General features: G+C 44.5%; 1 protein-coding gene across 2 annotated transcripts in view; it reads left to right on the top strand.

Moving 5' to 3' along the window:
• Window positions 1-25,974, top strand: part of LOC139378979 (adhesion G protein-coupled receptor L3-like) — a 300,766-nt gene that overhangs the window by 176,449 nt on the left and 98,343 nt on the right. For both annotated transcript variants that reach the window (XM_071121642.1, XM_071121641.1), the window contains exons 7-8: window positions 18,188-18,538; window positions 21,849-21,952. In XM_071121642.1, coding sequence (XP_070977743.1) covers window positions 18,188-18,538; window positions 21,849-21,952 — 455 coding nt within the window. The remainder of the gene's footprint in view (window positions 1-18,187; window positions 18,539-21,848; window positions 21,953-25,974) is intronic.

The raw sequence follows: 25,974 nt of genomic DNA, 5'->3' as shown, positions 1-25,974 counted from the left end.
CCGCCAAACCCAGATTTGTACGCTGCATTGTCAGATGGTGAAGCGTGATTCTTTTGTCATCTATGCATAGTCACTTTAATAACTCTACCTACATGTACATATTACCTCAACTGACCTGTGCCCCCGCACATTGACTCTGTATCGGTATATAGTCTCGCTATTGTTATTTCACTGCTGCTCTTTAATTATTTGTGACTATTAAAATTTGATTTGTTTTGATCACTCGAGAGAACACGTTTCCACTGCTCCAGAGTCCAATGGCGGCGAGCTTTACACCACTCCAGCCGACACTTGGCATTGCGCTTGGTGATCTTAGGTTTGTGTGTGGCTGCTCGGCCATGGAAACCCATTTCATGAAGCTCCCGACGAACAGTTCTTGTGCTGACGTTGCATCCAGAGGCAGTTTGGAACTCGGTAGTGAGTGTTGCAACTGAGGACAGACAATTTTTATTTGCTTCAGCACTCGGCGGTCCCGTTTTGTGAGCTTGTGTGGCCTACCACTTTGCGGCTAAGCCATTGTTCCTCCCAGACATTTTCACGTCACAATAACAGCACTTGCAGTTGACCGGGGCAGGGCAGATATTTGACGAATTGACATGGAAAGGTGGCATCCTATGAAGGTGCCATGCTGAGGTCTTCAATAAGGCCATTCTACTGCCAATGTTAGTCTTTGGAGATTACATGACTGATTTTATACACCTGTCAGCAATGGGTGTGGCTGAAATAGCTAAATCCACTATTTTGAAGGTGTGTCCACATACTTTTGTATGAATAGTGTGTATACTTATAAAAAAAACAAATTTCTTTAGGATTTCTTGATTCTGATGTACAGTACCTTGTCTATTGATTGAAGTGAACCCCAGGGGAAGTTTGAACTTCACGACCTCTAGACCACGTAGCCAAGCAGAAAGGTGTGAACACAGTTTAAATATTAACAATGAAGGATTATTGAGTTTAGCCGTTCACTGACCAAGTCCCTATCTAGTAATGCTCACTCTCCTTCCAACCCCAAAGCCTACATCTCTTCTTTTGATCTCACCGATATGTAAAGTCTTCTAGGCGGCTAGACCGCTGTTATTCAAATGGAAAGGATCGGTCATAAAAAGTGGATTCATTTCAAAATAATGGGTCCATTCTTGAAACCGAGTGTCTAGCTTATCTAATTGTAACTGCCGTAAAGCCCTGAGAAACAAAGGAAAATACTAATTAGCCAGGAAGGACTGGTTTGAAATGAAGCACATAACTCTGTCTGAGGTGGAAACATCTGCAGGCGTCATGGCGTGTTGCAAGGGAATGGTGTTTTCTAAGACGTCTGCAGCATGTAAAGAAGTCTGCAGGATGAGGAAGGTATTGGGGTTAGTTTTTATATTAATTAAATCATTTTGGGGGGGGGGGGGGGGGGGGGTCTTCACGTTCTGAGAGAGTGTGTGGCTGAATTTAACAATTGATCTCTGACATTTGAAACAATCACTTTTTCTTGGTCTGGATGGAGAGGGTTTCCATTTTTAACTGCATTTCTTAAATTGGACTAAAGATGGTGGTTTAGCGATGGTCATAGGTGCATCTTTAATAAGAAAAGGAAGAACAGCTGCACTCCATTTGATGACTGCTGAAGAATGTTGGCAAAAATGTTGCCATTAAACACCAACATGTCAGAAAGTATTTGGAATTGTTCTTATTTTCGTGTTTTCTCCTTCCTCTGACATCATTTGTACTCTGCACCTTTGGAAGTTTGCTGGTTGTTCTTTGTACCATATTTTACAATTTAGTCATTTAGCAGAGGCTCTTAATCCAGTGAGACTTACATTCTTTTACATTTTTTAAAATTTAACTAGGCAAGTCAGTTAAGAACAAATTCTTATTTATAATGACGGCCTACCCCGGGCCAAACTCCAATCCGGACGATGCTGGGCCAATTGTGCTCTGCCCTATGGGACTCCCAATCACGGCCGGTTGTGATACTGCCTGGAATCTAACCAGTGTCTGTAGTGGCGCCTCTAGCACTGAGATGCAGTGCCTTAGACCGCTGTGCCACTCAGGGGCAAGATGAGTCAACCACACATCACAGGCATAGACTTTTCCTCAAAATGATTATCAGCAATGTGAGAGCTAAAAAAATAAACGTCTGTCACGTTCTGACCTTAGTTCCTTTGTGATGTCTTTGTTTTAGTATGGTCAGGGTGTGAGTTGGGTGGGCAGTCTATGTTATTTTTTCTATGAGTTGGTATTTCTGTGTTTGGCCTGGTATGGTTCTCAATCAGCGGCAGCTGTCAGTCGTTGTCTCTGATTGAGAACCATACTTAGGCAGCCTGTTTTCACCCTTGAGTTGTGGGTGATTATACTTTCTGTTTAGTGTGGTTTGCACATAACAGAGTTGTTTCGGTTGTGCTTTTTGTTTCTTTGTTTGATGTTATTCTGTTTAAATTAATAACATGAACAAGTACCACGCTGCGCTTTGGTCCTCACCTTCTTCCATCGACGACCGTTACAACGTCCCCTTTTCAGGACCCTGTCTTTCAAAGATACAGTGCCTTGCGAAAGTATTCGGCCCCCTTGAACTTTGCGACCTTTTGCCACATTTCAGGCTTCAAACATAAAGATATAAAACTGTATTTTTTTGTGAAGAATCAACAACAAGTGGGACACAATCATGAAGTGGAATGACATTTATTGGATATTTCAAACTTTTTTAACAAATCAAAAACTGAAAAATTGGGCGTGCAAAATTATTCAGCCCCTTTACTTTCAGTGCAGCAAACTCTCTCCAGAAGTTCAGTGAGGATCTCTGAATGATCCAATGTTGACCTAAATGACTAATGATGATAAATACAATCCACCTGTGTGTAATCAAGTCTCCGTATAAATGCACCTGCACTGTGATAGTCTCAGAGGTCCGTTAAAAGCGCAGAGAGCATCATGAAGAACAAGGAACACACCAGGCAGGTCCGAGATACTGTTGTGAAGAAGTTTAAAGCCGGATTTGGATACAAAAAGATTTCCCAAGCTTTAAACATCCCAAGGAGCACTGTGCAAGCGATAATATTGAAATGGAAGGAGTATCAGACCACTGCAAATCTACCAAGACCTGGCCGTCCCTCTAAAATTTCAGCTCATACAAGGAGAAGACTGATCAGAGATGCAGCCAAGAGGCCCATGATCACTCTGGATGAACTGCAGAGATCTACAGCTGAGGTGGGAGACTCTGTCCATAGGACAACAATTAGTTGTATATTGCACAAATCTGGCCTTTTTGGAAGAGTGGCAAGAAGAAAGCCATTTCTTAAAGATATCCATAAAAAGTGTTGTTTAAAGTTTGCCACAAGCCACCTGGGAGACACACCAAACATGTGGAAGAAGGTGCTCTGGTCAGATGAAACCAAAATGTAACTTTTTGGCAACAATGCAAAACGTTATGTTTGGCGTAAAAGCAACACAGCTGAACACACCATCCCCACTGTCAAACATGGTGGTGGCAGCATCATGGTTTGGGCCTGCTTTTCTTCAGCAGGGACAGGGAAGATGGTTAAAATTGATGGGAAGATGGATGGAGACAAATACAGGACCATTCTGGAAGAAAAGAAAAAGATTTGTCTTCCAACAAGACAAAGATCCAAAACATAAAGCAAAATCTACAATGGAATGGTTCAAAAATAAACATATCCAGGTGTTAGAATGGCCAAGTCAAAGTCCAGACCTGAATCCAATCGAGAATCTGTGGAAAGAACTGAAAACTGCTGTTCACAAATGCTCTCCATCCAACCTCACTGAGCTCGAGCTGTTTTGCAAGGAGGAATGGGAAAAAATGTCAGTCTCTCGATTTGCAAAACTGATAGAGACATACCCCAAGCGACTTACAGCTGTAATCGCAGCAAAAGGTGGCGCTACAAAGTATTAACTTAAGGGGGCTGAATAATTTTGCACGCCCAATTTTTCAGTTTTTGATTTGTTAAAAAAGTTTGAAATATCCAATAAATGTCGTTCCACTTCATGATTGTGTCCCACTTGTTGTTGATTCTTCACAAAAAAATACAGTTTTATATCTTTATGTTTGAAGCCTGAAATGTGGCAAAAGGTCGCAAAGTTCAAGGGGGCCGAATACTTTCGCAAGGCACTGTAATTAGTCAAAATCCAAGTAACTTCACAGATCTTCATTGTAAATGGTTTAAACACGGTTTCCCATGATTGTTCAATGAACCATAAACAATTAATGAACATGCACCTGTGGAACGGACGTTAAGACACTAACAGCTTGCAGACGGTAGGCAATTCAGGTCACAGTTATGAAAACTTAGGATACTAAAGAGGCTTTTCTACTGACTCTGAAAAACACCAAAAGAAAGATGCCCAGGATCCCTTCTCATCTGCGTGAATGTGCCTTAGGCATGCTGCGAGGAGACGTGAGGACTGCAGATGTGGCCAGGGCAATAAATTGCAATGTCCGTACTGTGAGATGCCTAAGACAGAGCTTCAGGGAGACAGGACGGACAGCTGATCGTCCTCGCAGTGCCAGACCACATGTAACACCTGCACAGGATCAGTACATCCGAACATCACACCTGCGGGACATGTACACGATGGCATCAACAAAAGCCCGAGTTACACCAGGAACGCACAATCGCTCCATCTGTGCTCAGACTGTCCGCAATATGCTGAGAGAGACTGGACTGAGGGCTTGTAGGCCTGTTGTAAGGCAGGTCCTCAACAGACATCACTGGCAACGTCATCTATGGGCATAAACCCACCGTCGCTGGACCAGACAGGACTGGCAAAAAGTGGTCTTCACTGTCGAGTCGCGGTTTTGTCTCACCAGGGGTGATGGTCGGATTCGTGTTTATCGTATAAGGAATGAGCGTTACACTGAGGCCTGTACTCTGGAGCGGGATTGATTGGGAGGTGGAGGGTCCGTCATGGTCTGGGGCGGTGTGTCCCACCATCATCGGACTGAGCATGTTGTCATTGCAGGCAATCTCAACGCTTTGCATTACAGGGGAGACATCCTCCATACCCTTCATGCAGGCTCATCCTGACATGACCCTCCAGCATGACAATGCCACCAGCCATGCTGCTCGTTTTGTGCGTGATTTCCTGCCAGTCCGCAATGTCAGTGTTCTGCCATGGCCAGCGAAGAGCCCAGATCTCAATCCCATTGAGCACATCTGGGAGCTGTTGGATCGGAGGGCGAGGGCTAGGGCCATTCCCCTCAGCAATGTCTGTGAACTTCCAAGGTGCCTTGGTGGAAGAGTGGGGTAACATCTCACATCAAGAACTGGCAAATCTGGTGTCGTCCTTGAGGATGAGATGCACTGCAATACTTAGTATCTGGTGTGGCCACCAGCTTTATTAACTGTTACTTTTAATCCCCCCTTTGTTCAGGGACACATTATTCCATTTCTGTTTGTCACATGTCTGTGGAACTTGTTCAGGTTATGTCTCGGTTGTTGAATCTTATGTTCATACAAATATTTACACATATACACATTTGACAGTGTGAGGACATTTCTTTTTTCTGAGTTTAGAAGGGGGTGAGGGGGTCAAGTACAAGTGTTGATTCATGAAAGTTTGAGAAGGGTGATTATTTAAGATAATATTTGAAGTATCCTATTTAATGTAGGGTTTCAATAGATGGGCAGGGACTCTGCTGTCCTAGCATTAGGGGGAAGCTGGTTTCACCATTGGGGTGCCAGGACAGAGAATATCTTGGACACGGCTGAGCTGGAGCTGCCCTCCTGTAGGGGTGGGAGGGTCAAGAGCCCGGAGGTGGCAGAATGTACTGCACAGGTTGGGGTGTAGGGTTTAGCATAACCTGAAGGCAGGGAGGGGCAGTGCCTCTTGCTGCTCCATTTGTCCATGGTCTTGTAGTGGATGCGAACTTCGTCGAAGCCAGTGGAATGTCCAGAGGAGTGGGGTGACATGGGAGATCTTGGGAAGGTTGAAAACCAGGTGGGCTGCACCATTCTGGATAAGTTGCAGGGGAATGATGGCACAAGCGGGAGCCCAGCCAACAGCCAGTTGTATTAGTCCAGACGGGATATGACACGTGCCTGGATTAGGACCTGCTTCACTTCCTGTGTTAGGTAGGGTCGTACTCTATGGATGTTGTAGAGCTTAAACCTGCAGGAGCGAGTCACTGATTTGATGTTTGCAGAGAACGACAGGGTGTTGTCCAGGGTCACGCCAAAGTTCTTTGCACTCTGGGAGGGCAACACTGTGGAGTTATCAACCATGATTGAGATTTCTTTGAGTGGGCAGGCCTTCCCCGGGAGGAAGAACAGCTCCGTCTTGTTGAGCTTGAGGTGGTGGGTCGACATCCAAGTTGATATATCAGCCTGGCATATAGAAATACTTGGGTGTCAGAAGGGGGAAGGAGTGTATTGGAGTGTTGTCCTCATAGCAATGATAGGAGAGACCATGTGAGGATATAACAGAGCTGAGTGACTTGGTGTATAGAGAGAAGAGGAAAGGGCCTAGGACTGAGCCCAGGGGGACACCAGTAGTGAGAGTATGTAGTGCAGACACAGATCCTTTCCACTTGGGGACGTGGAGATGATCAAACCTACTTTTTATCCTACATTACTTTTGAAACAAAAATCTCTCAAAATATTTTTCTCCTCTCCAAGTGTACTTGTCTTTTGGCCAATTGAATCATAACATTCTGAGGTTTTACTGACCTAGTGAAGCTTGAAATAGGAACACTAAACCGACATAGCAAAAGTAAATAGGTCACTCAAGCCCTGCACCACACTCATATCTCCCAGGCCATTCTTTGGTTTCTCTGTTCTGAGCAGAACGTTTTAGACATTCAAGGCAACCATGTATAAGGTTAAGGATGACTCCCTCTAAGAATAAAAAGTGAAGACAACAGTTCTATTCACATAGCCGCTGAACTTGAACCCTGATCTTAATTTTTTTGCTCCTAGATAAAATGAGGAACCAACAGAGCACAACAAAATGTCCTTGTAAAGGTGGTGAGACGAGACTTCTCCCAAAACATGAGTGTCTACTGACCCGTTTGTCCTTCTGTAATTGCTTCATGCAAAATACACAACTTTGCTCAAGGACATAGTCGAGCTTTCTTTATTTCTCTGCCCTCCTCTGCCTCTTATAGCGGACTGTGGGAACAGGTTAAGAATAAGCGTATCCCTAACAACATTACTTAGAATAGCCAAGCAGTTTGTTAGCCAATAGCCAAGCAGTTTGCTGGTCATCATGTAACCATTATTTTATTTCATGACTCACTAGGTGTGCTGGTTTTTATAAATATATATAATATTTATAAATATTTATAAATATATATATAAATAAAATAAATAAATAAAATATGTTTTATTGTCACAGTGAAATGTTGTTTTACGGGTTCAGCCATAGTAGTACGGTGCCCCTTGAGCAAATGTAGGGTTAACTGCCTTGTTCAGGGGCAGAACGACAGATTTTTACATTGGCAGCTCGGGTCTGGCTCAACGCTCTAACTACTAGGCTACCTGCCGCCTGTGATGTCAGTATTGCCCTATTACTAGGGGAAAGAGCACAACTAAATCTTTCATAATTTTGTGAATAGCTGATAGATTTTCAGCCATTTCATTTCATCCTTTTCCCGTAAAGGGGTTTTATAATTCAACGCTCTTATACAAGAATCGGCAACTTGGAGCATTGCATGACATTAAAAGAGCATTAGGCCTACTTCTTATTCGAAATGTAGATGTAGATCTGCTATTGGAGCCTTGTTAGTATGCTATGTGGTGAACTCATCTTTGTATGGTCATGGTAGCAATAGTCTCATTGTGCAATTTGAAAACGCTAATATTTGAGGGTCTGTTCATTAGTCAACATTAACCTGGGTTGGGGTCATGGTTTTAGGTCATGGTTGGTATGTGCTGCCTGCTTCCTCTTTGAAAATATCTCTGAAATATTAAAGGTGAAATCTGTAGTTGCTACATCCATTTTTGGACTTATAAATTAATGATTTGCCCATGGATTCTTGAATAATATAACTTAATTCCTCATGAGCGAACTGTGACACCCTGTCAGAACCCAGAAGATAAGCTTGTTTTACTCCAATGTTTGTAAACATTGTACATATAAAGAAACACTAAACATGGTTAAAACGATAATTTTGATATCATGGATGGTCAGTCATTGCATCCATAGCTTTGTCTATGAAATTGAGGTGATACATTTCTCCAGGCCCACCCCTCTGCTTTTTTTTACCAAAACCAAGATGGGGTGTCTACTTTCTTTCCACTGCAGATTGGCCCTTTAAGTATTTGACCTGTAAATAAAAAATGGGAAAGGGAAAGCGTAATACGGTGTCACAAATACTGACTTTTTTATTTTTTATATTTTTTTTATTTTACCCCTTTTTCTCCCCAATTTCGTGGTATCCAATTGTTAGTAGCTACTATCTTGTCTCATCTCTACATCTCCCGTATGGGCTCAGGAGAGACGAAGGTTGAAAGTCATGCGTCCTCCGATACACAACCCGCACTGCTTCTTAACACAGCACGCATCCAACCCGGAAGCCAGCCCCACCAATGTGTCGGAGGAAACACCGTGCACCTGGCAACCTTGGTTAGCGTGCACTGCGCCCGGCCCGCCACAGGAGTCGCTGGTGCGCGATGAGACAAGGATATCCCTACCGGCCAAACCCTCCCTAACCCGGACGACGCTAGGCCAATTGTGCGTCGCCCCACGGACCTCCCGGTCGCAGCCGGTTACGACAGAGCATGGGCGCGAACCCAGAGTCTCTGGTGGAACAGCTGGCGCTGCAGTACAGCACCACTGCGCCACCCGGGAGGCCCACAAATACTGACTTAACAAGGTCACAGGGAATTTAAAATGGCCGTCCTGAATGCTGCCAATCATTTAAATGTTTACATTTTAGTCATTTATAAGACATTCTTAACCCTAATTGCTCTTTTGTAAGTCGCTCTGGAAAAGTGCCTTGCTCAAGGGCACATCATGTGACTATTTTTCTCCAGACATAGTGCTTTGCATTCAGGCAAAAGAGTTACATTTTTGTCTCATGAAACCACATAATCTATTGCCTAATGCTCTCGAGTCTTTCACGTTCCTTTTTGCAAACTCCAGGCATGCTGTCATGTGCCTTTTTTCTCAGGAGTGGCTTCCATCTGTCCACTACCCCATAAAGCCAAGATTGGTAAACTGCTGAGACTGTTGTCCTTCTGGCAGGTTCTCCCATCTCAGCCAAGGAACTCTGTAGTTCTGTCAAAGTGGTCATTGGGTTCTTGGTCACATCCCTGACCAATGTAATGTTGTTATTGTTTATTGGGGGGTAGATCAGCTTTAATATTGCAGATAGATTGTACTGTAGCCTCCATCAATATAATTGCCTGCATAATTTCCAATCCCCTATATCGCTTTGTTGCTCTCTCTCTTTTATATGTATATATATATATATATATATATATATATATATATATATATATATATATATATATATATATAAATATATACACTGCTCAAAAAAATTAAGGGAACACTCAGATAACACATCCTAGATTTGAATGAATGAAATATTCTTATTAAATACTTTTTTCTTTACATAGTTGAATGTGCTGACAACCAAATCACACAAAAATTATCAATGGAAATCAAATGTATCAACCCATGGAGGTCTGGATTTGGAGTCACACTCAAAATTAAAGTGGAAAACCACACTACAGGCTGATCCAACTTTGATGTAATGTCCTTAAAACAAGTCAAAATGAGGCTCAGAAGTGTGTGTGGCCTCCACGTGCCTGTATGACCTCCCTACAACGCCTGGGCATGCTCCTGATGAGGTGGCGGATGGTCTCCTGAGGGCTCTCCTCCCAGACCTGGACTAAAGCATCCGCCAACTCCTGGACAGTCTGTGGTGCAACGTGGCGTTGGTGGATGGAGCGAGACATGATGTACCAGATGTGCTCAATTGGATTCAGGTCTTGGAACGGGCGGGCCAAAAATTCCTCAAACGTATTATACACCATTTTTAAGATGAACATCTTGTAAATCCAGCCACAGTGTCCGATTTCAAATAGGCTTTACGGCGAAAGCACACCACACGATTATGTTAGGTCAGCGCCTAGTCACAGAAAATCATACAGCCATTTTCCAGCCAAGGAGAGGGCTCACAAAAGTCAGAAATAGCTATTTAAATTAATCACTAACCTTTGATGATCTTCATCAAAGGGCACTCACGGGACTTCATGTGACACAATAAATGTGTGTTTTGTTCGATAATGTCCCTCTTTATGACCAAAAACCTCCTTTTTGTTTGCGCGTTTAGTCCAGTAATCCGAATGCGCAAGGTGCGGGCACTAAGTCCAGACGAAAAGTTTAAAAAAATAGTACAATAAAATTTTGTAGAAACATGTCAAACGATGTTTAAAATCAATCCTCAGGTTGTTTTTGTCATAAATAATCAATAATATTTCAACCGGACAAAAGCTTTGTCAATAGAAAAGGAGAAACAAGAAAGGCTCGCTCCCGATCACACGCTTGTCTCATGTCTGGAAATGTCCACTGTCCACTCATTGAAAGTAGCGTATCTCCCTCATTTTTCAGAGTAAAAGCCTGAAACAATGCCTAAAGACTGGCCTAAAGACTGGGTCCTAAGTCTTTGTATGGTGGATAGGCTTTCAATGGAAAAACAGCCTTTCAAAATAATTGTACTTCCTGGTTGGATTTTCCTCGGGTTTTCACCTGCCATATCAGTTCTGTTATACTCAGACATTATTTTAACGGTTTTGGAATCTTTAGAGTGTTTTCTCTCCAAATCTAGTAATTATATGCATATCCTAGCTTATGTGCCTGAGTAGCAGGCAGTTTAATTTGGGCACACTTTTCATCCGGAGGTGAAAATACTGCCCCCTGCCCAAGACAGGTTAAACACTGTTTCCCATGCTTGTTCAGTGAACCATAAACAATTAATGAACATGCACCTGTGGAACGGTCGTTAAGACACTAACAGCTTACAGACGGTAGGCAATTAAGGTCACAGTTATGAAAACTTAGGACACTAAAGAGGCTTTTCTACTGACTCTGAAAAACACCAAAAGAAAGATGCCCAGGGTCCCTGCTCATCTGCGTGAATGTGCCTTAGGCATGCTGCAAGGAGGCGTGAGGACTGCAGATGTGGCCAGGGCAATAAATTGCAATGTCCGTACTGTGAGATGCCTAAGACAGAGCTATAGGGAGACAGGACGGACAGCTGATCGTCCTCACATCGTCCTCGCAGTAACACCTGCACAGGATCGGTACTTCCGAACATCACACCTGCGGGACAGGTACAGGATGGCATCAACAACAGCCCGAGTTACACCAGGAACGCACAATCGCTCCATCAGTGCTCAGACTATCCACAATAGGCTGAGAGGGGCTGGCCTGAGAGCTTGTAGGCCTGTTGTAAGGCAGGTCCTCACCAGAGGCAACAATATCGTCTGTGGGCACAAACCCACCGTCGCTGGACCAGACAGGACTGGCAAAAAGTGTTCTTCACTGACGAGTCGCGGTTTTGTCTCGCCAGGGGTGATGGTCGGATTCGTGTTTATCGTCTAAGGAATGAGCGTTACACTGAGGCCTGTACTCTGGAGCGGGATTGATTGGGAGGTGGAGGGTCCGTCATGGTCTGGGGCGGTGTGTCCCACCATCATCAGACTGAGCTTATTGTCATTGCAGGGAATCTCAACGTTTTGCGTTACAGGGGAGACATCCTCCTCATGTGGTACCCTTCATGCAGGCTCATCCTGACATGACCCTCCAGCATGACAATGCCACCAGCCATACTGCTCTTTTTGTGTGTGATTTCCTGCAAGACAGGAATGTCAGTGTCCTGCCATGGCCAGCGAAGAGCCCGGACCTCAATCCTATTGAGCACGTCTGGGACCTGTTGGATCAGAGGGTGAGGGCTTGGGCCATTCCCCTCAGAAATGTCTGTGAACTTGCAGGTGCCTTGGTGGAAGAGTAGGGTAACATCTCACAGCAAGAACTGGCAAATCTGGTGCAGTCTATATACCTATATACATTTTACAGACTCAGTATATTTAACTTTTGTTCTCTTGTTGTTATTAGTCCCAACCTTCAGCTCCGTTCAATCCCTCCCATCTCCCTTAACACCATCCATATTGGATTTCTGTTTGCCATTTTTTTTCAACTGTGCTGTGATGCTTCATAAAATTTCGGAACCTTTCTATTCTCATAGTTTCTACAGATTGTAAATTAAATACATTTTTTGGCTATAACTATTATATTATTGAGCGATTTGACTATGACTTTTCAAATCACCAAGTTATTGCTAATTCTTCAGCCATTCCTGGACATGTGACCAAAACAAGATCCACAGACAGTTCCTTAGACTTCATGGTATAGTTTCTGCTCTGACATGCACTGTCGACTGTGCAACCTTATATAGACATTTCCAAACTATTGAATTGGCCGGAAGTGCACTCCAGTCAAGTTGTAGTGACATCTCAAGGATGATCAAAGGAAATTGGATGCACCTGAGCTCAATTTGGAGTTTCATAGCAAAGGTGTGTGAATACTTATGTAAATGAGCTGTTTCGGAATTTCACTTTCAAAAAATGTGCTAATATATTTTCAAATTGGGCTATTGTGTGTAGATGGGTGATTTTAATATTTGAATTACATTTTCTAAATGTAGAATAAGTCAAGGGGTATGGATGCTTTCTGAAGTCACTGTAGGCCTATAGGGCTCTGGTTAAAAGTTGTGCACTATATAGGGAATAGAATGCCATTTGGGACATAACCATAGAGAGATGTTCATCACTATCCCTTTAAAAATGGATGAATAAATAGAAAGCGTTGTGAACAAGTGAGGTAGATGTAACGTTGTGCTCTGGGATATGTTCCCCTCCATCACTCCATATGATGATTTCTGCGGAAGGAGGCAAGGAGCCGTTGTGCATTGTAGCACAGATTAACGTTAACGCGTTACTGTTATTGCTGATGGCGATGCTAAAGTCTTTGACGAAGGGAGACACGTTAGACCTATTTCTGCGTTCGTTCTCTTTTGATTGGCGGGTAGAAGAAGAGCGTTATATGACACATTAGGGTGGGTGTGTGGGCGGGTGCACATGTACACAATGTGTGTTATTAACAGTGGCTGTATACGTTTAAGTATGATGTGCACGTATGTTTTGTGAGCAGGCAAAAGTACTATAGGGCGTCATTAAATGTTCATTACGATTAGGGAAAACGATGCCTCTGTGCCTCCTGTTAGTTTGATTAAATAGGATGCTTGTCAAGATAGTCTTTATTGATGGAGTAGCCCCACAGCAGTCGACGGATACCTAGGGATCTTAAAAACACTCCAACACACTGTTTGTTGGAGAGAATAAAGCCTTGAAACTGTTTTTTTTTTTACCACTAGAAAAAAAATATATATATTTACTCAGATAGCGGGATACTTGTTTGTTGTTGAATGCCACTGAATGTGTTTCACTGCTGATGTGTAATTCTTACCCTTTAATCAAGGACTTATTTAGACCTGGAACACCAGGTGGGTGTTAATTATCAGGTAGAACAGAAAAGCAGCAGTAGTCCAGACCTCTGGACCTCCAGGCTGGATATAAATACCCCTACCATAGGCTTACACATGGTCAACGTAACATGCTTCACACTTACACAAAAGCCCCTGTACTACTTCATTTACTTTTTAAGGTATTTTCTAACTTTATGGAACAGCTAGAGAGAGAGAGAGAGAGAGAGGATGGCAGTGGGAAATGATGCAGAGAGATTGTGTCAAATGGTAGTAGGTTGTCACTGTAGACAGTTGTGCCAGAGGCTGCAGCATTACCGCTAGACCAGCCAGGCCACACAAAAAGGACCCTGTTTTCATCCTGTATTATCCCCCTTTATTGTAGGATGGTATCAGCATCGTCGATCATGCTTGTCACTTTTGCTGCACTTAACTATTTGTAGAAGAGCAAACGCCTGCTTCATGATTGCATTTGGAATGGATTGCCGCATCAGAGTGGATATGGGAACTAACCTCTATTCTCCAGAGAGCTAGGTTTCCCTAGGGTTCTACCTCCTATATCCTGGGGCCCACTAAGACACAAGATAATGGCCACAGAGGTGAGAGTTAAAGGGACAGCTCCCTTTATAAGAGGAAGTGTGTGTTATTGTTGTCTTCCTCGTGTGTGTGTGTGTGTGTGTGTGTGTGTGTGTGTGTGTGTGTGTGTGTGTGTGTGTGTGTGTGTGTGTGTGTGTGTGTGTGTGTGTGTGTGTGTGTGTGTGTGTGTGTGTGTGTGTGTGTGTCATTGATTAGCCTGCCCTCTCCCACTGTTTGCTGGAGTGTTATGAGGCCTGACCTTTCCATCCTGGCCCTAACCATTTACAGCTAAGCTTAGACCACACAGTCATAAGATGCTTGTTTATAAATGCAATCAGGGAGAGCAGGGGAGGGAGGAGAGTGGAGGTAGAGGTGGGCTTTAGCTGAAATGATTGATGAGCATATCATGGGGGATTGTAATGATGCAGGGGGGTGTGTTTGTTTGTGTGTGTGTGGTGGGGGTAGGGGTGTGTGTTTGTAGATCTGCCTACGGTGTGTTTGCCTTTGTGATAGCTAAGGTGTAAGTGGGGGGGAGGGGGCTGTGTGTAGAATCAAACCCTTAACCCAAGACCTCAGGGAAACAAGATCATAAGAGAATCCTTAATGTGTATCTGCGCTTGTGGTGTACAGGTCAGCTGTTTGGTCACCCACCCCTGCAATTGCTAATAACCCATCCATAACTGCCCGACTTTGTGATGATTTGTTGTCGGGGTGCAGGATTTTCTTTTGCCTAAATGTTTCTGCTTATAATTTCCGCCATTTTGGTAGACTATTTGTTAGTCAACTTGTCTATAATTAGATACATGCAGCATATCTTCTGTGATTATGTTGCCCTAGAAGATTAAATAAAGCCTTGCTCACCAGAATGTCATAAATCAACAATATTCAACAAAATCGACAAAAGCTTTGACAAAGGCCTTGAGGACAATACGTAAAGCTTAATAAAGAACAGTAAAACTGGTAAGAGCAGTGTGGGTTTGTCTTTCCTAAATCGATAGAATGAAATTAATGCTTCAATCTTCACAGAACAAAAATATAAACGCAACATGTAAAGTGTTGGTCCCATGTTTCTTGAACTGAAATAAAAGATCCCAGAAACTTTCCATACGCACAAATATTTATTTCAAATGTTGTGTACAAATTTGTTTTTATCCCTGACAGGTGTGGCATATCAAGAAGCTAATTAAACAACATGATAATTACACAGGTGCACCTTGTGCTGGAGACAATAAAATGTCAATCTAAAATGTGCAGTTTTGTCATTTCAACACATTTCCACAGATGTCTCAAGTTTTGAGGGAGTGCACAATTGGCATGCTGACTGCCGGGAATGTCCACCAGAGCTGTTGCCAGAATGTTCATTTTTCTACCATAAGCCAAGCATCGTTTAGAAAATGTGGCAGGACAACCAACCGGTCTCAAATGCAGAACATGTGTATTGGGTCGTGTTGGCAACGGGTTGGCTGATGTCAACGTTGTGAACAGAGTGCCCCCATGGTGGCAGTGTGGTTATGGTATCGGCAGGCAAAAGCTACGAACAACAAATACAATTGCATTTTATCGATGGCGATTTGAATGCACATAAATACCGTGAGGAGATCCTGAGGCCCATTGTAAGGCCTTTTTTTTAAAAGTCTCTGTGACCAACAAATGCATATCTGCTTTCCCAGTCATGTGACATTTTTATGTATTTTTATTTATCTGTTATTTTACTAGGTAAGTTGACTGAGAACACATTCTCTTTTACAGCAATGACCTGGGGAATAGTTACAGGGGAGAGGAGGGGGATGATTGGGCCAATTGTAAACTGGGGATTAATTAGGTGACCGTGATGGTTTGAGGGCCAGATTGGGAATTTAGCCAGGACACTGGGGTTAACACCCCTACTCTTACGATAAGTGCCATGGGATCTTTAATGACCTTAGAGAGTCAGGACACCCGTTTAATATCCCATCCGAAAGACGGCACCCTACACAGGGCAGTGTCCCCAATCACTGCCCTGGGGCATTGGGATATTTTTTAGACCAGAGGAAAGAGTGCCTCCTACTGGCCCTCCAACACCACTTCCAGCAGCATCTGGTCTCCTATCCAGGGACTGACTACGACCAACCAAATCCATAGATTAGGGCTTTTTTTGTTTGGACAGATTTCGTCATATGAAGTGTAACTCAGTCAAATCTTTGATATTTTAGCATGTTGCGTTTTATATTTTTGTTCAGTATAGTTGACATCAGTAAAGTTTTCTGTCATCTCTGCTTCTTTTGCGGAGCAAACATTACTGGCCCTCCCGTATCTTTATTTTAGTCTCTCCATTTCGCAGCTTTTCTTCTATTGAAAAACACCGACACTGTCCTTTTTTCCTCTGTAGATTGACATGTACTTTTTCTGCCCATTCCCAAAAGCATTTGGCGATTAGCGTGTAGGCTGTTTGGCACGCACGCGTACACTTAGGCCCTAAAGCTTATAGGCTTACACACTAATGCCAGATAGCCTAAAAATAATGGAAAAAACATAAATGTAGCCTATAAATAAATAAGTTGTACACAAACTATACATTTAGACATTTTTTTATGAATTGTTTTCTCTTTATTCAACCCACCTGGCACCCATCTGACCTTAATCCACAGAATATTTCATGACTCTAAAACCGCCCGCCCCACAGCTATAACCACGGGGACTGCGGGTTGAACCCACACATCACTAATCCGCTTCGCGGGGAGACAAAGAAAAACAATGTCATATTTACGACACCATTGTCTTCCTTCTCCCCCCTCTGGAATCACACAGCTACAATTATGTTATTGACTTGTTATGCAGAAATGCTTGGTATGTACACAAACACATTTTAAATACTTTTTTGAATCCACAAATTACATTACATCATAAATTATTTTTAAAGGTTGTTGATGCAAGGACACTTAATGAAACAAAAAGCACCTTCTCCCCCACACAGCTAGGCTTCCCCATAACGGCTGAAACACAGCAGTACCTTCTCCTCCACACAGCTAGGCTCCCCCATAACGGCTGAAACACAGCAGTACCTTCTCCTCCACACAGCTAGGCTCCTCCATAACGGCTGAAACAAAGCAGTACCTTCTCCTCCACACAGCTAGTCTCCTCCATAACGGCTGAAACACAGCAGTACCTTCTCCTCCACACAGCTAGTCTCCTCCATAAAGGCTGAAACACCTTCTCCTCCACACAGCTAGCCTCCTGCATTAGGGTACCTAGTCAGTTGTTATGCACCACTCTTAGGCTGGCATGCAATCTGAAGGCCATGTACCCTAGGTCTTTGTATGAACTGCAACCATTAACAACATGTCAAACAGACTCCATTACATTTAACTCAGGGTGTAAAATACAGAAGGGATCATGGTTTTCAGGGTACCAGAGTATAAGGTTGTATTTTGTTGGTAGAACTTGCAGCCTCACCTTAACAGTAAAGGTGAGCATGTCCTCACCAGTGGCAACATTCTGGTACATGGAATGGGAGACAAAGTGGTCAGCCCAGTGCAGAGCACCAAGTTTCCTCTGCAGCCTCAGGCCAGTCCAGTGCTGCTCTAGCTACATCCATCTGATACCGAGGAGTGTAGTCCTCGATTTAGGATGAGATGGTCCATCATGGATGACAGAAGCCTCCACAACAACACAAGGGGTCTGCAACAACTGCATCAGAGGCAGTCGCGCACATACAGTCACACACACAGCTGGAAATGGATGCCTGTGTACTTAGCTGTGGGAGTTCCTAGCTGTGGGAGTTCCTAGCTGTGGGAGTTCCTAGCTGTGGGAGTCTGCCAGCTCCTCAGTAGAAACTGAGCCTGCACAACCAAGCCACACCTGCCAGATCCAATTGATCCAGTTTGATCCATCTCCTCCTAAACTGACACTGGAGATAGGAACGATTGAACCCCTCTGAGTGTTTTTTTGCTGACCCTGAAATAAATTAGCCTCTTAGACATAAATGTAGCGTGACTGAATAAACAAAGAAAATACATTGCTCAGAATCTATTTTTTTCTCTTTCTCTATCCCTATTCCATTTTGAAGGTTGTTATTTCTCCCGCAACACTTTTTTTTTTCTTGGTTTACTGATTCTCTTTCTTTCATCTCTCTTGCTATAGAATCGTCATCGTCTGTGATCGTTTTTATGGATACCACGACAACGCGGACTACAACGCGCCCGGCGACGGTTTCCATGACGACCACGCCAACAACCAGCTCCACCACAACCACCAGGGCCTCTGCGACGACCCCCGTTGCCCAGCGACCGCGCACCATCTCGACTACTCTGACGCCGCCATTGCCGCCAGCAGAGGGCAATATCCCCGAGGGCAACACAAGGTCGTCCCCGTCCTCCAAGCTCCCCAACGTCGGCATTGAGTACTGTAACCCCATGATCATGTCAGACGTGTCCTGGCCCAAGACCAGACAGGGACTGGTGACCAGGCAACCATGCCCAACTGGAACAATAGGTAATGGGTTTGTTCTACTTAATACTGTGGTTAGCCTGCAGCAGGATGGCATTTATTGTCATGAATCTTGACCTAGAGGCGTCTCTGCAGAATGGTGACTAGCTAGCACACCCACAAAGTTGTAAAATCAATCTAACCTTAACCAGACTGCTAGCCCTAATGCTTAACTCTAACCTTAAGTTAAGACCAAAATGTCATTTTTTGTTTTCATTCATTTTTATGATATAGCCAATTTTGACTTTGCAGCTTGCCCATCTAGCGGAAATCGCTCAGTTCTGCCTCCAGGACAAGATTCATGACAATAAACGTCAACCTGCTACCCTGCGTCTGAAATTACATATTCACTGGGACCTGGTAAAAGTACATAGACCACTATAGGCCTACGCTATGGTCATGTACAGTTGGTAGTTGTCAAATATAGCAACTCACTATCCGGGGTTGAATTATCTGACAGTGCAACAAACATGTCAGTTTAATTGTCATATGTGTTGCATATGTTTACGTGAATTATGGCATCAAACAACTGCTTAAAGCACTGTGTAGTACAGGCAACGTAGGGAATGTCTGAAGTATCGCCAAAATGGATTAGTGATCCCTGCGGGAATCAAACCCACAACCTTTCTATCGCCATGCTTTTACCAACTAAACCCACTGTATGGATATTGAACATTATGCATAAGGATGCCAATGGCCACGAGTCTGGCCCTCAGAGACAAACCAGAATCCTCTGCGAGCTCCTGAATTGGCCCCCCAGGAATGAAGCTGATGATAAAAGACAGAGCTTTCCCCTTAAATCTGATCTTTCTCACTGGGGGTGAATTTCCAAACGTAGTCATGCAGTTAACTCAATTAATCCTGAAACCCCCCCCCCCCCCCCTTCAGTTTCCCCGTAATTTGTCGTCAAACACATTCTGCCGTTGATTTTCTCAACTCTGTACGGCTACCAATATTCAACTCATTATGAAAGCATATTGAAGTGTGACGTTTGGCTCGCCTGAATGTTTCCCTGAATGTTTTCCTGAAGGTTATTTGCAGAAATGTTCTGTTGTTTGCATGTATCCTCCCATGCCTTATGTTCGACTCGCTGAGAGTAGAGAAGCTAAAGATGGCAACGGTACAGGACGTATGGAACCAAGACGTGGAATCCTCCCCTACGCTTCTGCAATCCCAGGAAACAATTAGCCAAATTAATTAACACTAAAGTGTTGTTGTGTGTGTGCTCTTTAACGAGGACCAGGCGCTTACTGTAGTTCGTAAGGCACCACGTCACTCGTTTCTTCGTCTCCTCCAGTTGGCTCAGGTCAAAATGAATGGATACCAACATATTAAGATCCAAGAAGGTCAAGCGCCTCTGATATTAAGTGAAATACTATTGACTTCAAAACTAAGCATTGATCTACATGGAGAGAGTGATATCAAAGAGAGATGGAAGAAATGCATGTGAATGTTGCCATTAGAATCCGTATCAATGTATTAGAAGATTTGTGTTGTAACATGGCGCCCACGTTGGCAAGGGTGTCAGTGGTTGTGTCCCAGTGCTGCTCAGGGCCCGTATTCACAAAGTATCAACATTGAAGTGCTGAAATAGGGTCAGTTTTGCTGTTTAGATCATAATGAATAAGATTATATGGAAAGGAGTGGGTCCTGATCCTAGATCAGCGCTACTATTTTTAAGATACGTTTTGATCACAAGCCCAGAAGTATTGCAACCAGGTTTGGGGACGGTCTTGTCTCTCGCCGCCTTTTCATCATTACCTGGCGACACCAGTCCCCGCGGCGTGGCCTCTCGAACGCCTCTGGCGTACGGCACAACAAGAGGGACACAAAACCACCGAAGTAGAGGACGGCTTTGAGTTTCCTCACAGGCTGTCTTAGAAAGTTCCTTGAATCCCTACCATATATCTTTCTCTCCAACATTCTCTCCCTCTCTCCATCTTTTCTGTCTTTCTCTCCCTCTGTTTTTCTCTCTCTATCATTCTCTCTCCATCTTTTTCTCCCTCTGTCTCTCTCACTCTATTGTTGTATCTCCATCTTTATCTCTCACTCTGTCAGGTTGAGGCCTATCTGATAAACCCATCAAACGTTAGGAAGTCCAAGGAGGACTGGGAAGGAAATTGTGTGTCAGTCAAAGTTGATATCAGTTAATGTTAGCAGTCTGTCTCCCCCTCCTCTCTATATCCCATGGACATGTACCAATTGGAGACTAGTGTTTTTCTTCCCCAGTCATGGAGTTGATAGTTTTAAAAAAATACCCAATTGCAGTTTATACACAGATTGAATATAAACACTATCAATGGCATAGCCCACATGTCCTGTTTTCCTCTATCTGTACCCCTTTAAAATGCAGTGCATCCCAAATGGCACCCTATTCCCTTCATAGTGCACTACTTTTGACTAGGGCCCATAGGGGAGTGTGAGTTTATATAGACGCAATCACCGCTTATACGCAGAGTTAGTAAAAGCACTGATAGGGGCGTAGTCCCATTTTTAACGGACCCTTTTTCAGAAGCCCTGTGTGACCCAAAGGCCACACACACACGTCGCTCCACATCCTCGTCAGTACCAGTCGTCTCCCTCAGGCAGCATTAATTGACCTTTCGTAACGAACTCCAGGATTTCCGACTTAATTGGAACACAGTTTGGTGTATTTTTGCCAGGGGTTCAACTGTCGCACCCGTTTAACACATGCGGAGGTGCGCTGACTCTTAATTACTAGATTCACACACTATCCAATATACCTCTGTAGGCCCTGAAGTGCTACCACAAAAATAAATGACTTAATTTAACACGTAGATGACTTAATTTAACATGTAGATGATTTAATTGAACGTGTTGATGATAAAACCAGTCGATTACATTCATTTGTAACATCCCCAAATATATTTATTTTAACATTAAGTTGAATTGGGTTTTAAGGACATGGTAGTTTGATTGGGAAATTTATATTTCGGGGGCAAAGTCGTGGCATGCACATTCATACGGACAAACACCAACAGATTGTATGAGGATGAACAATGAAAATACAGACAAAGCAGTTGTGAGAAACAGTCGTTTCGAAGCACGTGTCTCACAGTGGAATAGTTTTTTTTTACCCTGGGGGACTGTTGGGTAACTGAAGCATGGTCTTCAGATTAGTGTTGAACCCCAATTCTGCCCTCCACTCTCCCCCTCCAGACATACGTTCAGGGGACCAACCTTTTGTTTTCTTACCAACATGGTAATTGTCATTGGTAGCATAGCGTTAATCTCCAGGGATAGCTTTGATATATGCTCTATTGCCTCTAACTCTGAGTGTTGTTTTCTTCCACAGGCGTGGCCATGTATCTGTGTATGGGGCCCGAAGGATACTGGGACCCCCAAGGGCCCGACCTCAGCAACTGTACGTCCCCGTGGGTCAATGTCATCACCCAGAAGGTAATGAGTCCCTACTTACAGACGCACGCACACTCGCGCATGGACACACACTTCGCGCTTGGCAATTCACACTTGTTCACTTGGCAACAATGGAAACTTCTTCGACCAAGGGGATTCAACGCCCATCCTCCCATCCTCTAGGACAGGGCCACTGTGTTCCACTGGTTTTCTTTGTCGCTGCTGAGAAGAACATAGTCAATTCATGTCCACTCACTATAGACCCAGTTGAAAGCAGCTGTCTTAAAACGCTTTCCTCCCTACTGCATTGAGTTCACAATGTTGGCCAATACACCCACTACCCAGTTGTGCCATTTTCTTTAGGCCCAGAGGGTTCTATCTCATTCCCCGGACAAGAGTTACTCGAAGAACTCCACGCATTCTGTGTTTAAATCTATAATGGAGTGGCACTCACAGAATATGTGGTTATTGCGGCTACAGCAGTAGCACTAGTAGTACTAGTAGCATCACTATCCCTGTTTATGAAATGCATCGGATCTCAAAAAACTCGCAGGAGCCCGAGGCATGCGGGCAATAACACTTATAATCCACTCCAGAGCGGCAAATCGCAGCCGCTTAACCAAACAGTGCTTTGTGGATATGGATTCACAGGTGGCTGAGGTAAAGAGAGAGAGGGAGGTAAAGAGAGAGAGGGAGGTAAAGAGAGAGAGGGAGGTAAAGAGAGAGAGGGAGGTAAAGAGAGAGAGGGAGGTAAAGAGAGAGAGGGAGGTAAAGAGAGAGAGGGAGGTAAAGAGAGAGAGGGAGGTAAAGAGAGAGAGGGAGGTAAAGAGAGAGAGGGAGGTAAAGAGAGAGAGGGAGGTAAAGAGAGAGAGAGAGGTAAAGAGAGAGAGAGGTAAAGAGAGAGAGAGAGGTAAAGAGAGAGAGAGCGGTAAAGAGAGAGGTAGAGGGAGGTAAAGAGAGAGAGAGAGGGAGGTAAAGAGGTAGAGAGGGAGGTAAAGAGGTAGAGAGGGAGGTAAAGAGGTAGAGAGGGAGGTAAAGAGAGAGAGAGAGAGAGAGAGAGAGAGAGGGGAGGTAAAGAGAGAGAGGTAACAAGAGAGAGAGAGGTAAAGAGAGGTAAAGAGAGAGAGGTAAAGAGAGGTAAAGAGAGGTAAAGAGAAGTAGAGGGAGGTAAAGAGAGAGAGGGAGGTAAAGAGAGAGAGGGAGGTAAAGAGAGAGAGGGAGGTAAAGAGAGAGAGAGAGGTAAAGAGAGAGAGAGAGGTAAAGAGAGAGAGAGAGGTAAAGAGAGAGAGAGAGGTAAAGAGAGAGGTAAAGAGAGAGGTAAAGAGAGAGGTAAAGAGAGGTAAAGAGAGAGGTAAAGAGAGGTAAAGAGAGAGGTAAAGAGAGGTAAAGAGAGAGAGAGAGAGAGGGAGGTAAAGAGGTAGAGAGGGAGGTAAAGAGGTAGAGAGGGAGGTAAAGAGAGAGAGAGAGAGGGGGAGGTAAAGAGAGAGAGAGGGTAAAGAGAGGGAGAGGGAGGTAAAGAGAGAGAGGTAAAGAGAGGTAAAGAGAAGTAGAGGGAGGTAAAGAGAGAGAGGGAGGTAAAGAGAGAGAGGGAGGTAAAGAGAGAGAGGGAGGTAAAGAGGTAGAGAGGGAGGTAAAGAGGTAGAGAGGGAGGTAAAGAGGTAGAGAGGGAGGTAAAGAGAGAGAGAGAGAGAGGGAGGTAAAGAGAGAGAGAGGGTAAAGAGAGGGAGAGGGAGGTAAAGAGAGAGAGGTAGAGAGAGGTAAAGAGAAAGAGATGGAGGGAGGGAGCGAGAGAGAGTTAGGTATAAAGAGGGAGAGAGAGAGAGAGGGAGGTAAAGAGGGAGCGAGAGAGGGGGAGGTAAAGAGGGAGCGAGAGAGGGGGAGGTAAAGAGGGAGAGAGAGGGAGGTAAAGAGGGAGAGAGAGGGAGGTAAAGAGGGAGAGAGCGAGGTTGGTAAAGAGAGAGAGCGAGAGGTAAGGAGAGAGAGCGAGAGGTAGAGAGGTAGAGAGGTAGGTAGGTAAAGAGAGGGAGGGAGGTAAATAGAGAGGTAGGTAGGTAAAAAGAGAGGGAGGGAGGGAGGGAGGTAAAGCTAGAGAGAGGGAGGTAAAGCTAGAGAGAGGGAGGTAGAGAGTGAGAGAGAGGGAGGTAGAGAAGGGGAAAAAGAGAGATTGAGGAAAAGAGGTGGATAAAGAGAGTAGGAGGGAGGTTGAGAGAGAGGGAGGAAAAGAGAGAGGGAGGTAGGGAGGTAAAAAGAGAGAGAGAGAGGGAGGTAAAGATAAGGAGAGGGAGGTAAATAGAGAGGTAAAGAGAAAGAGAGGGAGGTAAAGAGAGGTAGGTAAAGAGAGAGATAAAGAGGGAGGATAAGAGGGAGCGAGAGAGGGAGGTAGAGGGAGCGAGAGAGAAGTAAAGAGGGAGGGAGTGAGAGAGAGGGAGGTAAAGATAAGGAGAGGGAGGTAGAGCGAGAGAGGTAGGGAGAGGGAGGTAGAGAGGTAAAGAGAGAGAGATTGGGAGGTAAAGAGAGAAGGTGGTAGAGAGGGGGAGAGGTAAAGAGAGGGAGGTATAGAAAGAGGGAGATGGAGGTAAAGAGAGGGAGAGGGATGTAGAGAGAGAGTTGTAAAAAGAGAGAGAGAGGTAGGGAGGTAAAGGGAGAGAGAGGGAGGTAGGGAGAGAGAGAGATGTAGAGAGAGAGAGAGAGGGAGGGAGGTAGAGAGAGAGGGAGGGAGAGAGAGAGGGGGTGAGGCAGGGAGAGAGAGCGAGAGGGAGGGAGGTAAGACAGAGGGATGTAAAAGAGAGAGAGAGGTAAAGAGAGATTGAGAGGGGGGTAGAGAGTGTGAGAGGGGGTAGAGAGAGCGAGGTAAAGAGAGAGTGAGAAGTAAAGAGAGAGTGAGAGGTAAAGAGAGAGAGAGGTAGGGAGAGAGCGAGCGAGAGGGAGGGAGGGAGAGAGCGAGAGGGAGGTAGAGAGAGAGCGAGAGGGAGGTAGAGAGAGAGAGAGCGAGAGGGAGAGAGGGAGAGAGAGAGAGAGGGAGGTAGAGAGAGAGCGAGTGAGAGAGATGGGGGTAGAGAGAGGGGGAGGTAGAGAGAGAGGGGGGAGGTATAGATAGTTAGAGGGGGGGTAGAGAGAGAGGGGGGGAGGGAGGGCGAGGTAGAACGAGAGGGGTAGAGAGAGGGAGAAGTAGAGAGAGGGGTAGAGAGAGAGATGATAGAGAGGGAGGGAGAGAGAGGGCGAGAGAGAGGGGGAGGTAAAGAGTGAGAGGGGGAGGTAAAGAGCGAGAGAGAGGGGGAGGTAAAGAGTGAGAGAGGGGGAGGTAAAGAGCAAGAGAGGGGGAGGTAAAGTGAGGGAGGGAGAGGTAAAAAGAGAGAGGGAGGTAAGAGGGAGAGGGAGGTGACGAGAGAGAGAGGGGGGGAGGTAAAGAGAGAGAGGGAGGGAGGTAAAGAGAGAGGAAGGTAGAGGGAATGGGCTGATGTTTTGGGTGTCAACTACAGCTCAGTTCCATTCTGTTGATATCGATATGGAGATGATTCCACTCTTCTGTTCTATCCTCTACCATAATGTTGCTCTCTGTTTCCTGACTCAAATTCTTAGTCTATTATAGAATGCATCTCGCACGCAAAGCAGCACAAAACTTGACACCTTATACACCTTTCCCCTATGTACATACTTGGTGGGAGTGACTATCGGAATATGGATACATTTTTAACAAAAGTGTTATTAATCTTTATTACGCAAATTAGGCATGAGCGATGTGCCTGTCATCCCTCGTTGTCGCTGTGGCGACAGGGAATTTAAATGAAGATCAACCTGTCAGGCGTCCCAGAATTCCGTCTGGCGCTTATTTTCACACCACTGTCCCTGGTTCTTCTCATTAACAGAAAGACGCAGAGAGATGAACTCGGAGAGAAAGAGACTGGAATGGAGGGAGAGAGGCTGAGAGAGAAGGAGTGATTGGGATAGAGATGGGGAGGCTGAGATAGCGGTGACAGACCTCACTTTTTCTTACTTTGGCCATAGCTGTTCTTATTAAGATGGAGAGAGAAACCGAGAGGAAGAGAAGGGGGAGAGAAGAAGAA

The sequence above is a fragment of the Oncorhynchus clarkii genome, chromosome 21 (genome assembly GCF_045791955.1).
Source record: "Oncorhynchus clarkii lewisi isolate Uvic-CL-2024 chromosome 21, UVic_Ocla_1.0, whole genome shotgun sequence".
Taxonomy (NCBI): Eukaryota; Metazoa; Chordata; class Actinopteri; order Salmoniformes; family Salmonidae; genus Oncorhynchus; species Oncorhynchus clarkii.
The sequence above is the reverse complement of the archived record's forward strand: the minus strand, read 5'-3'. Positions and strand labels throughout refer to the sequence as shown.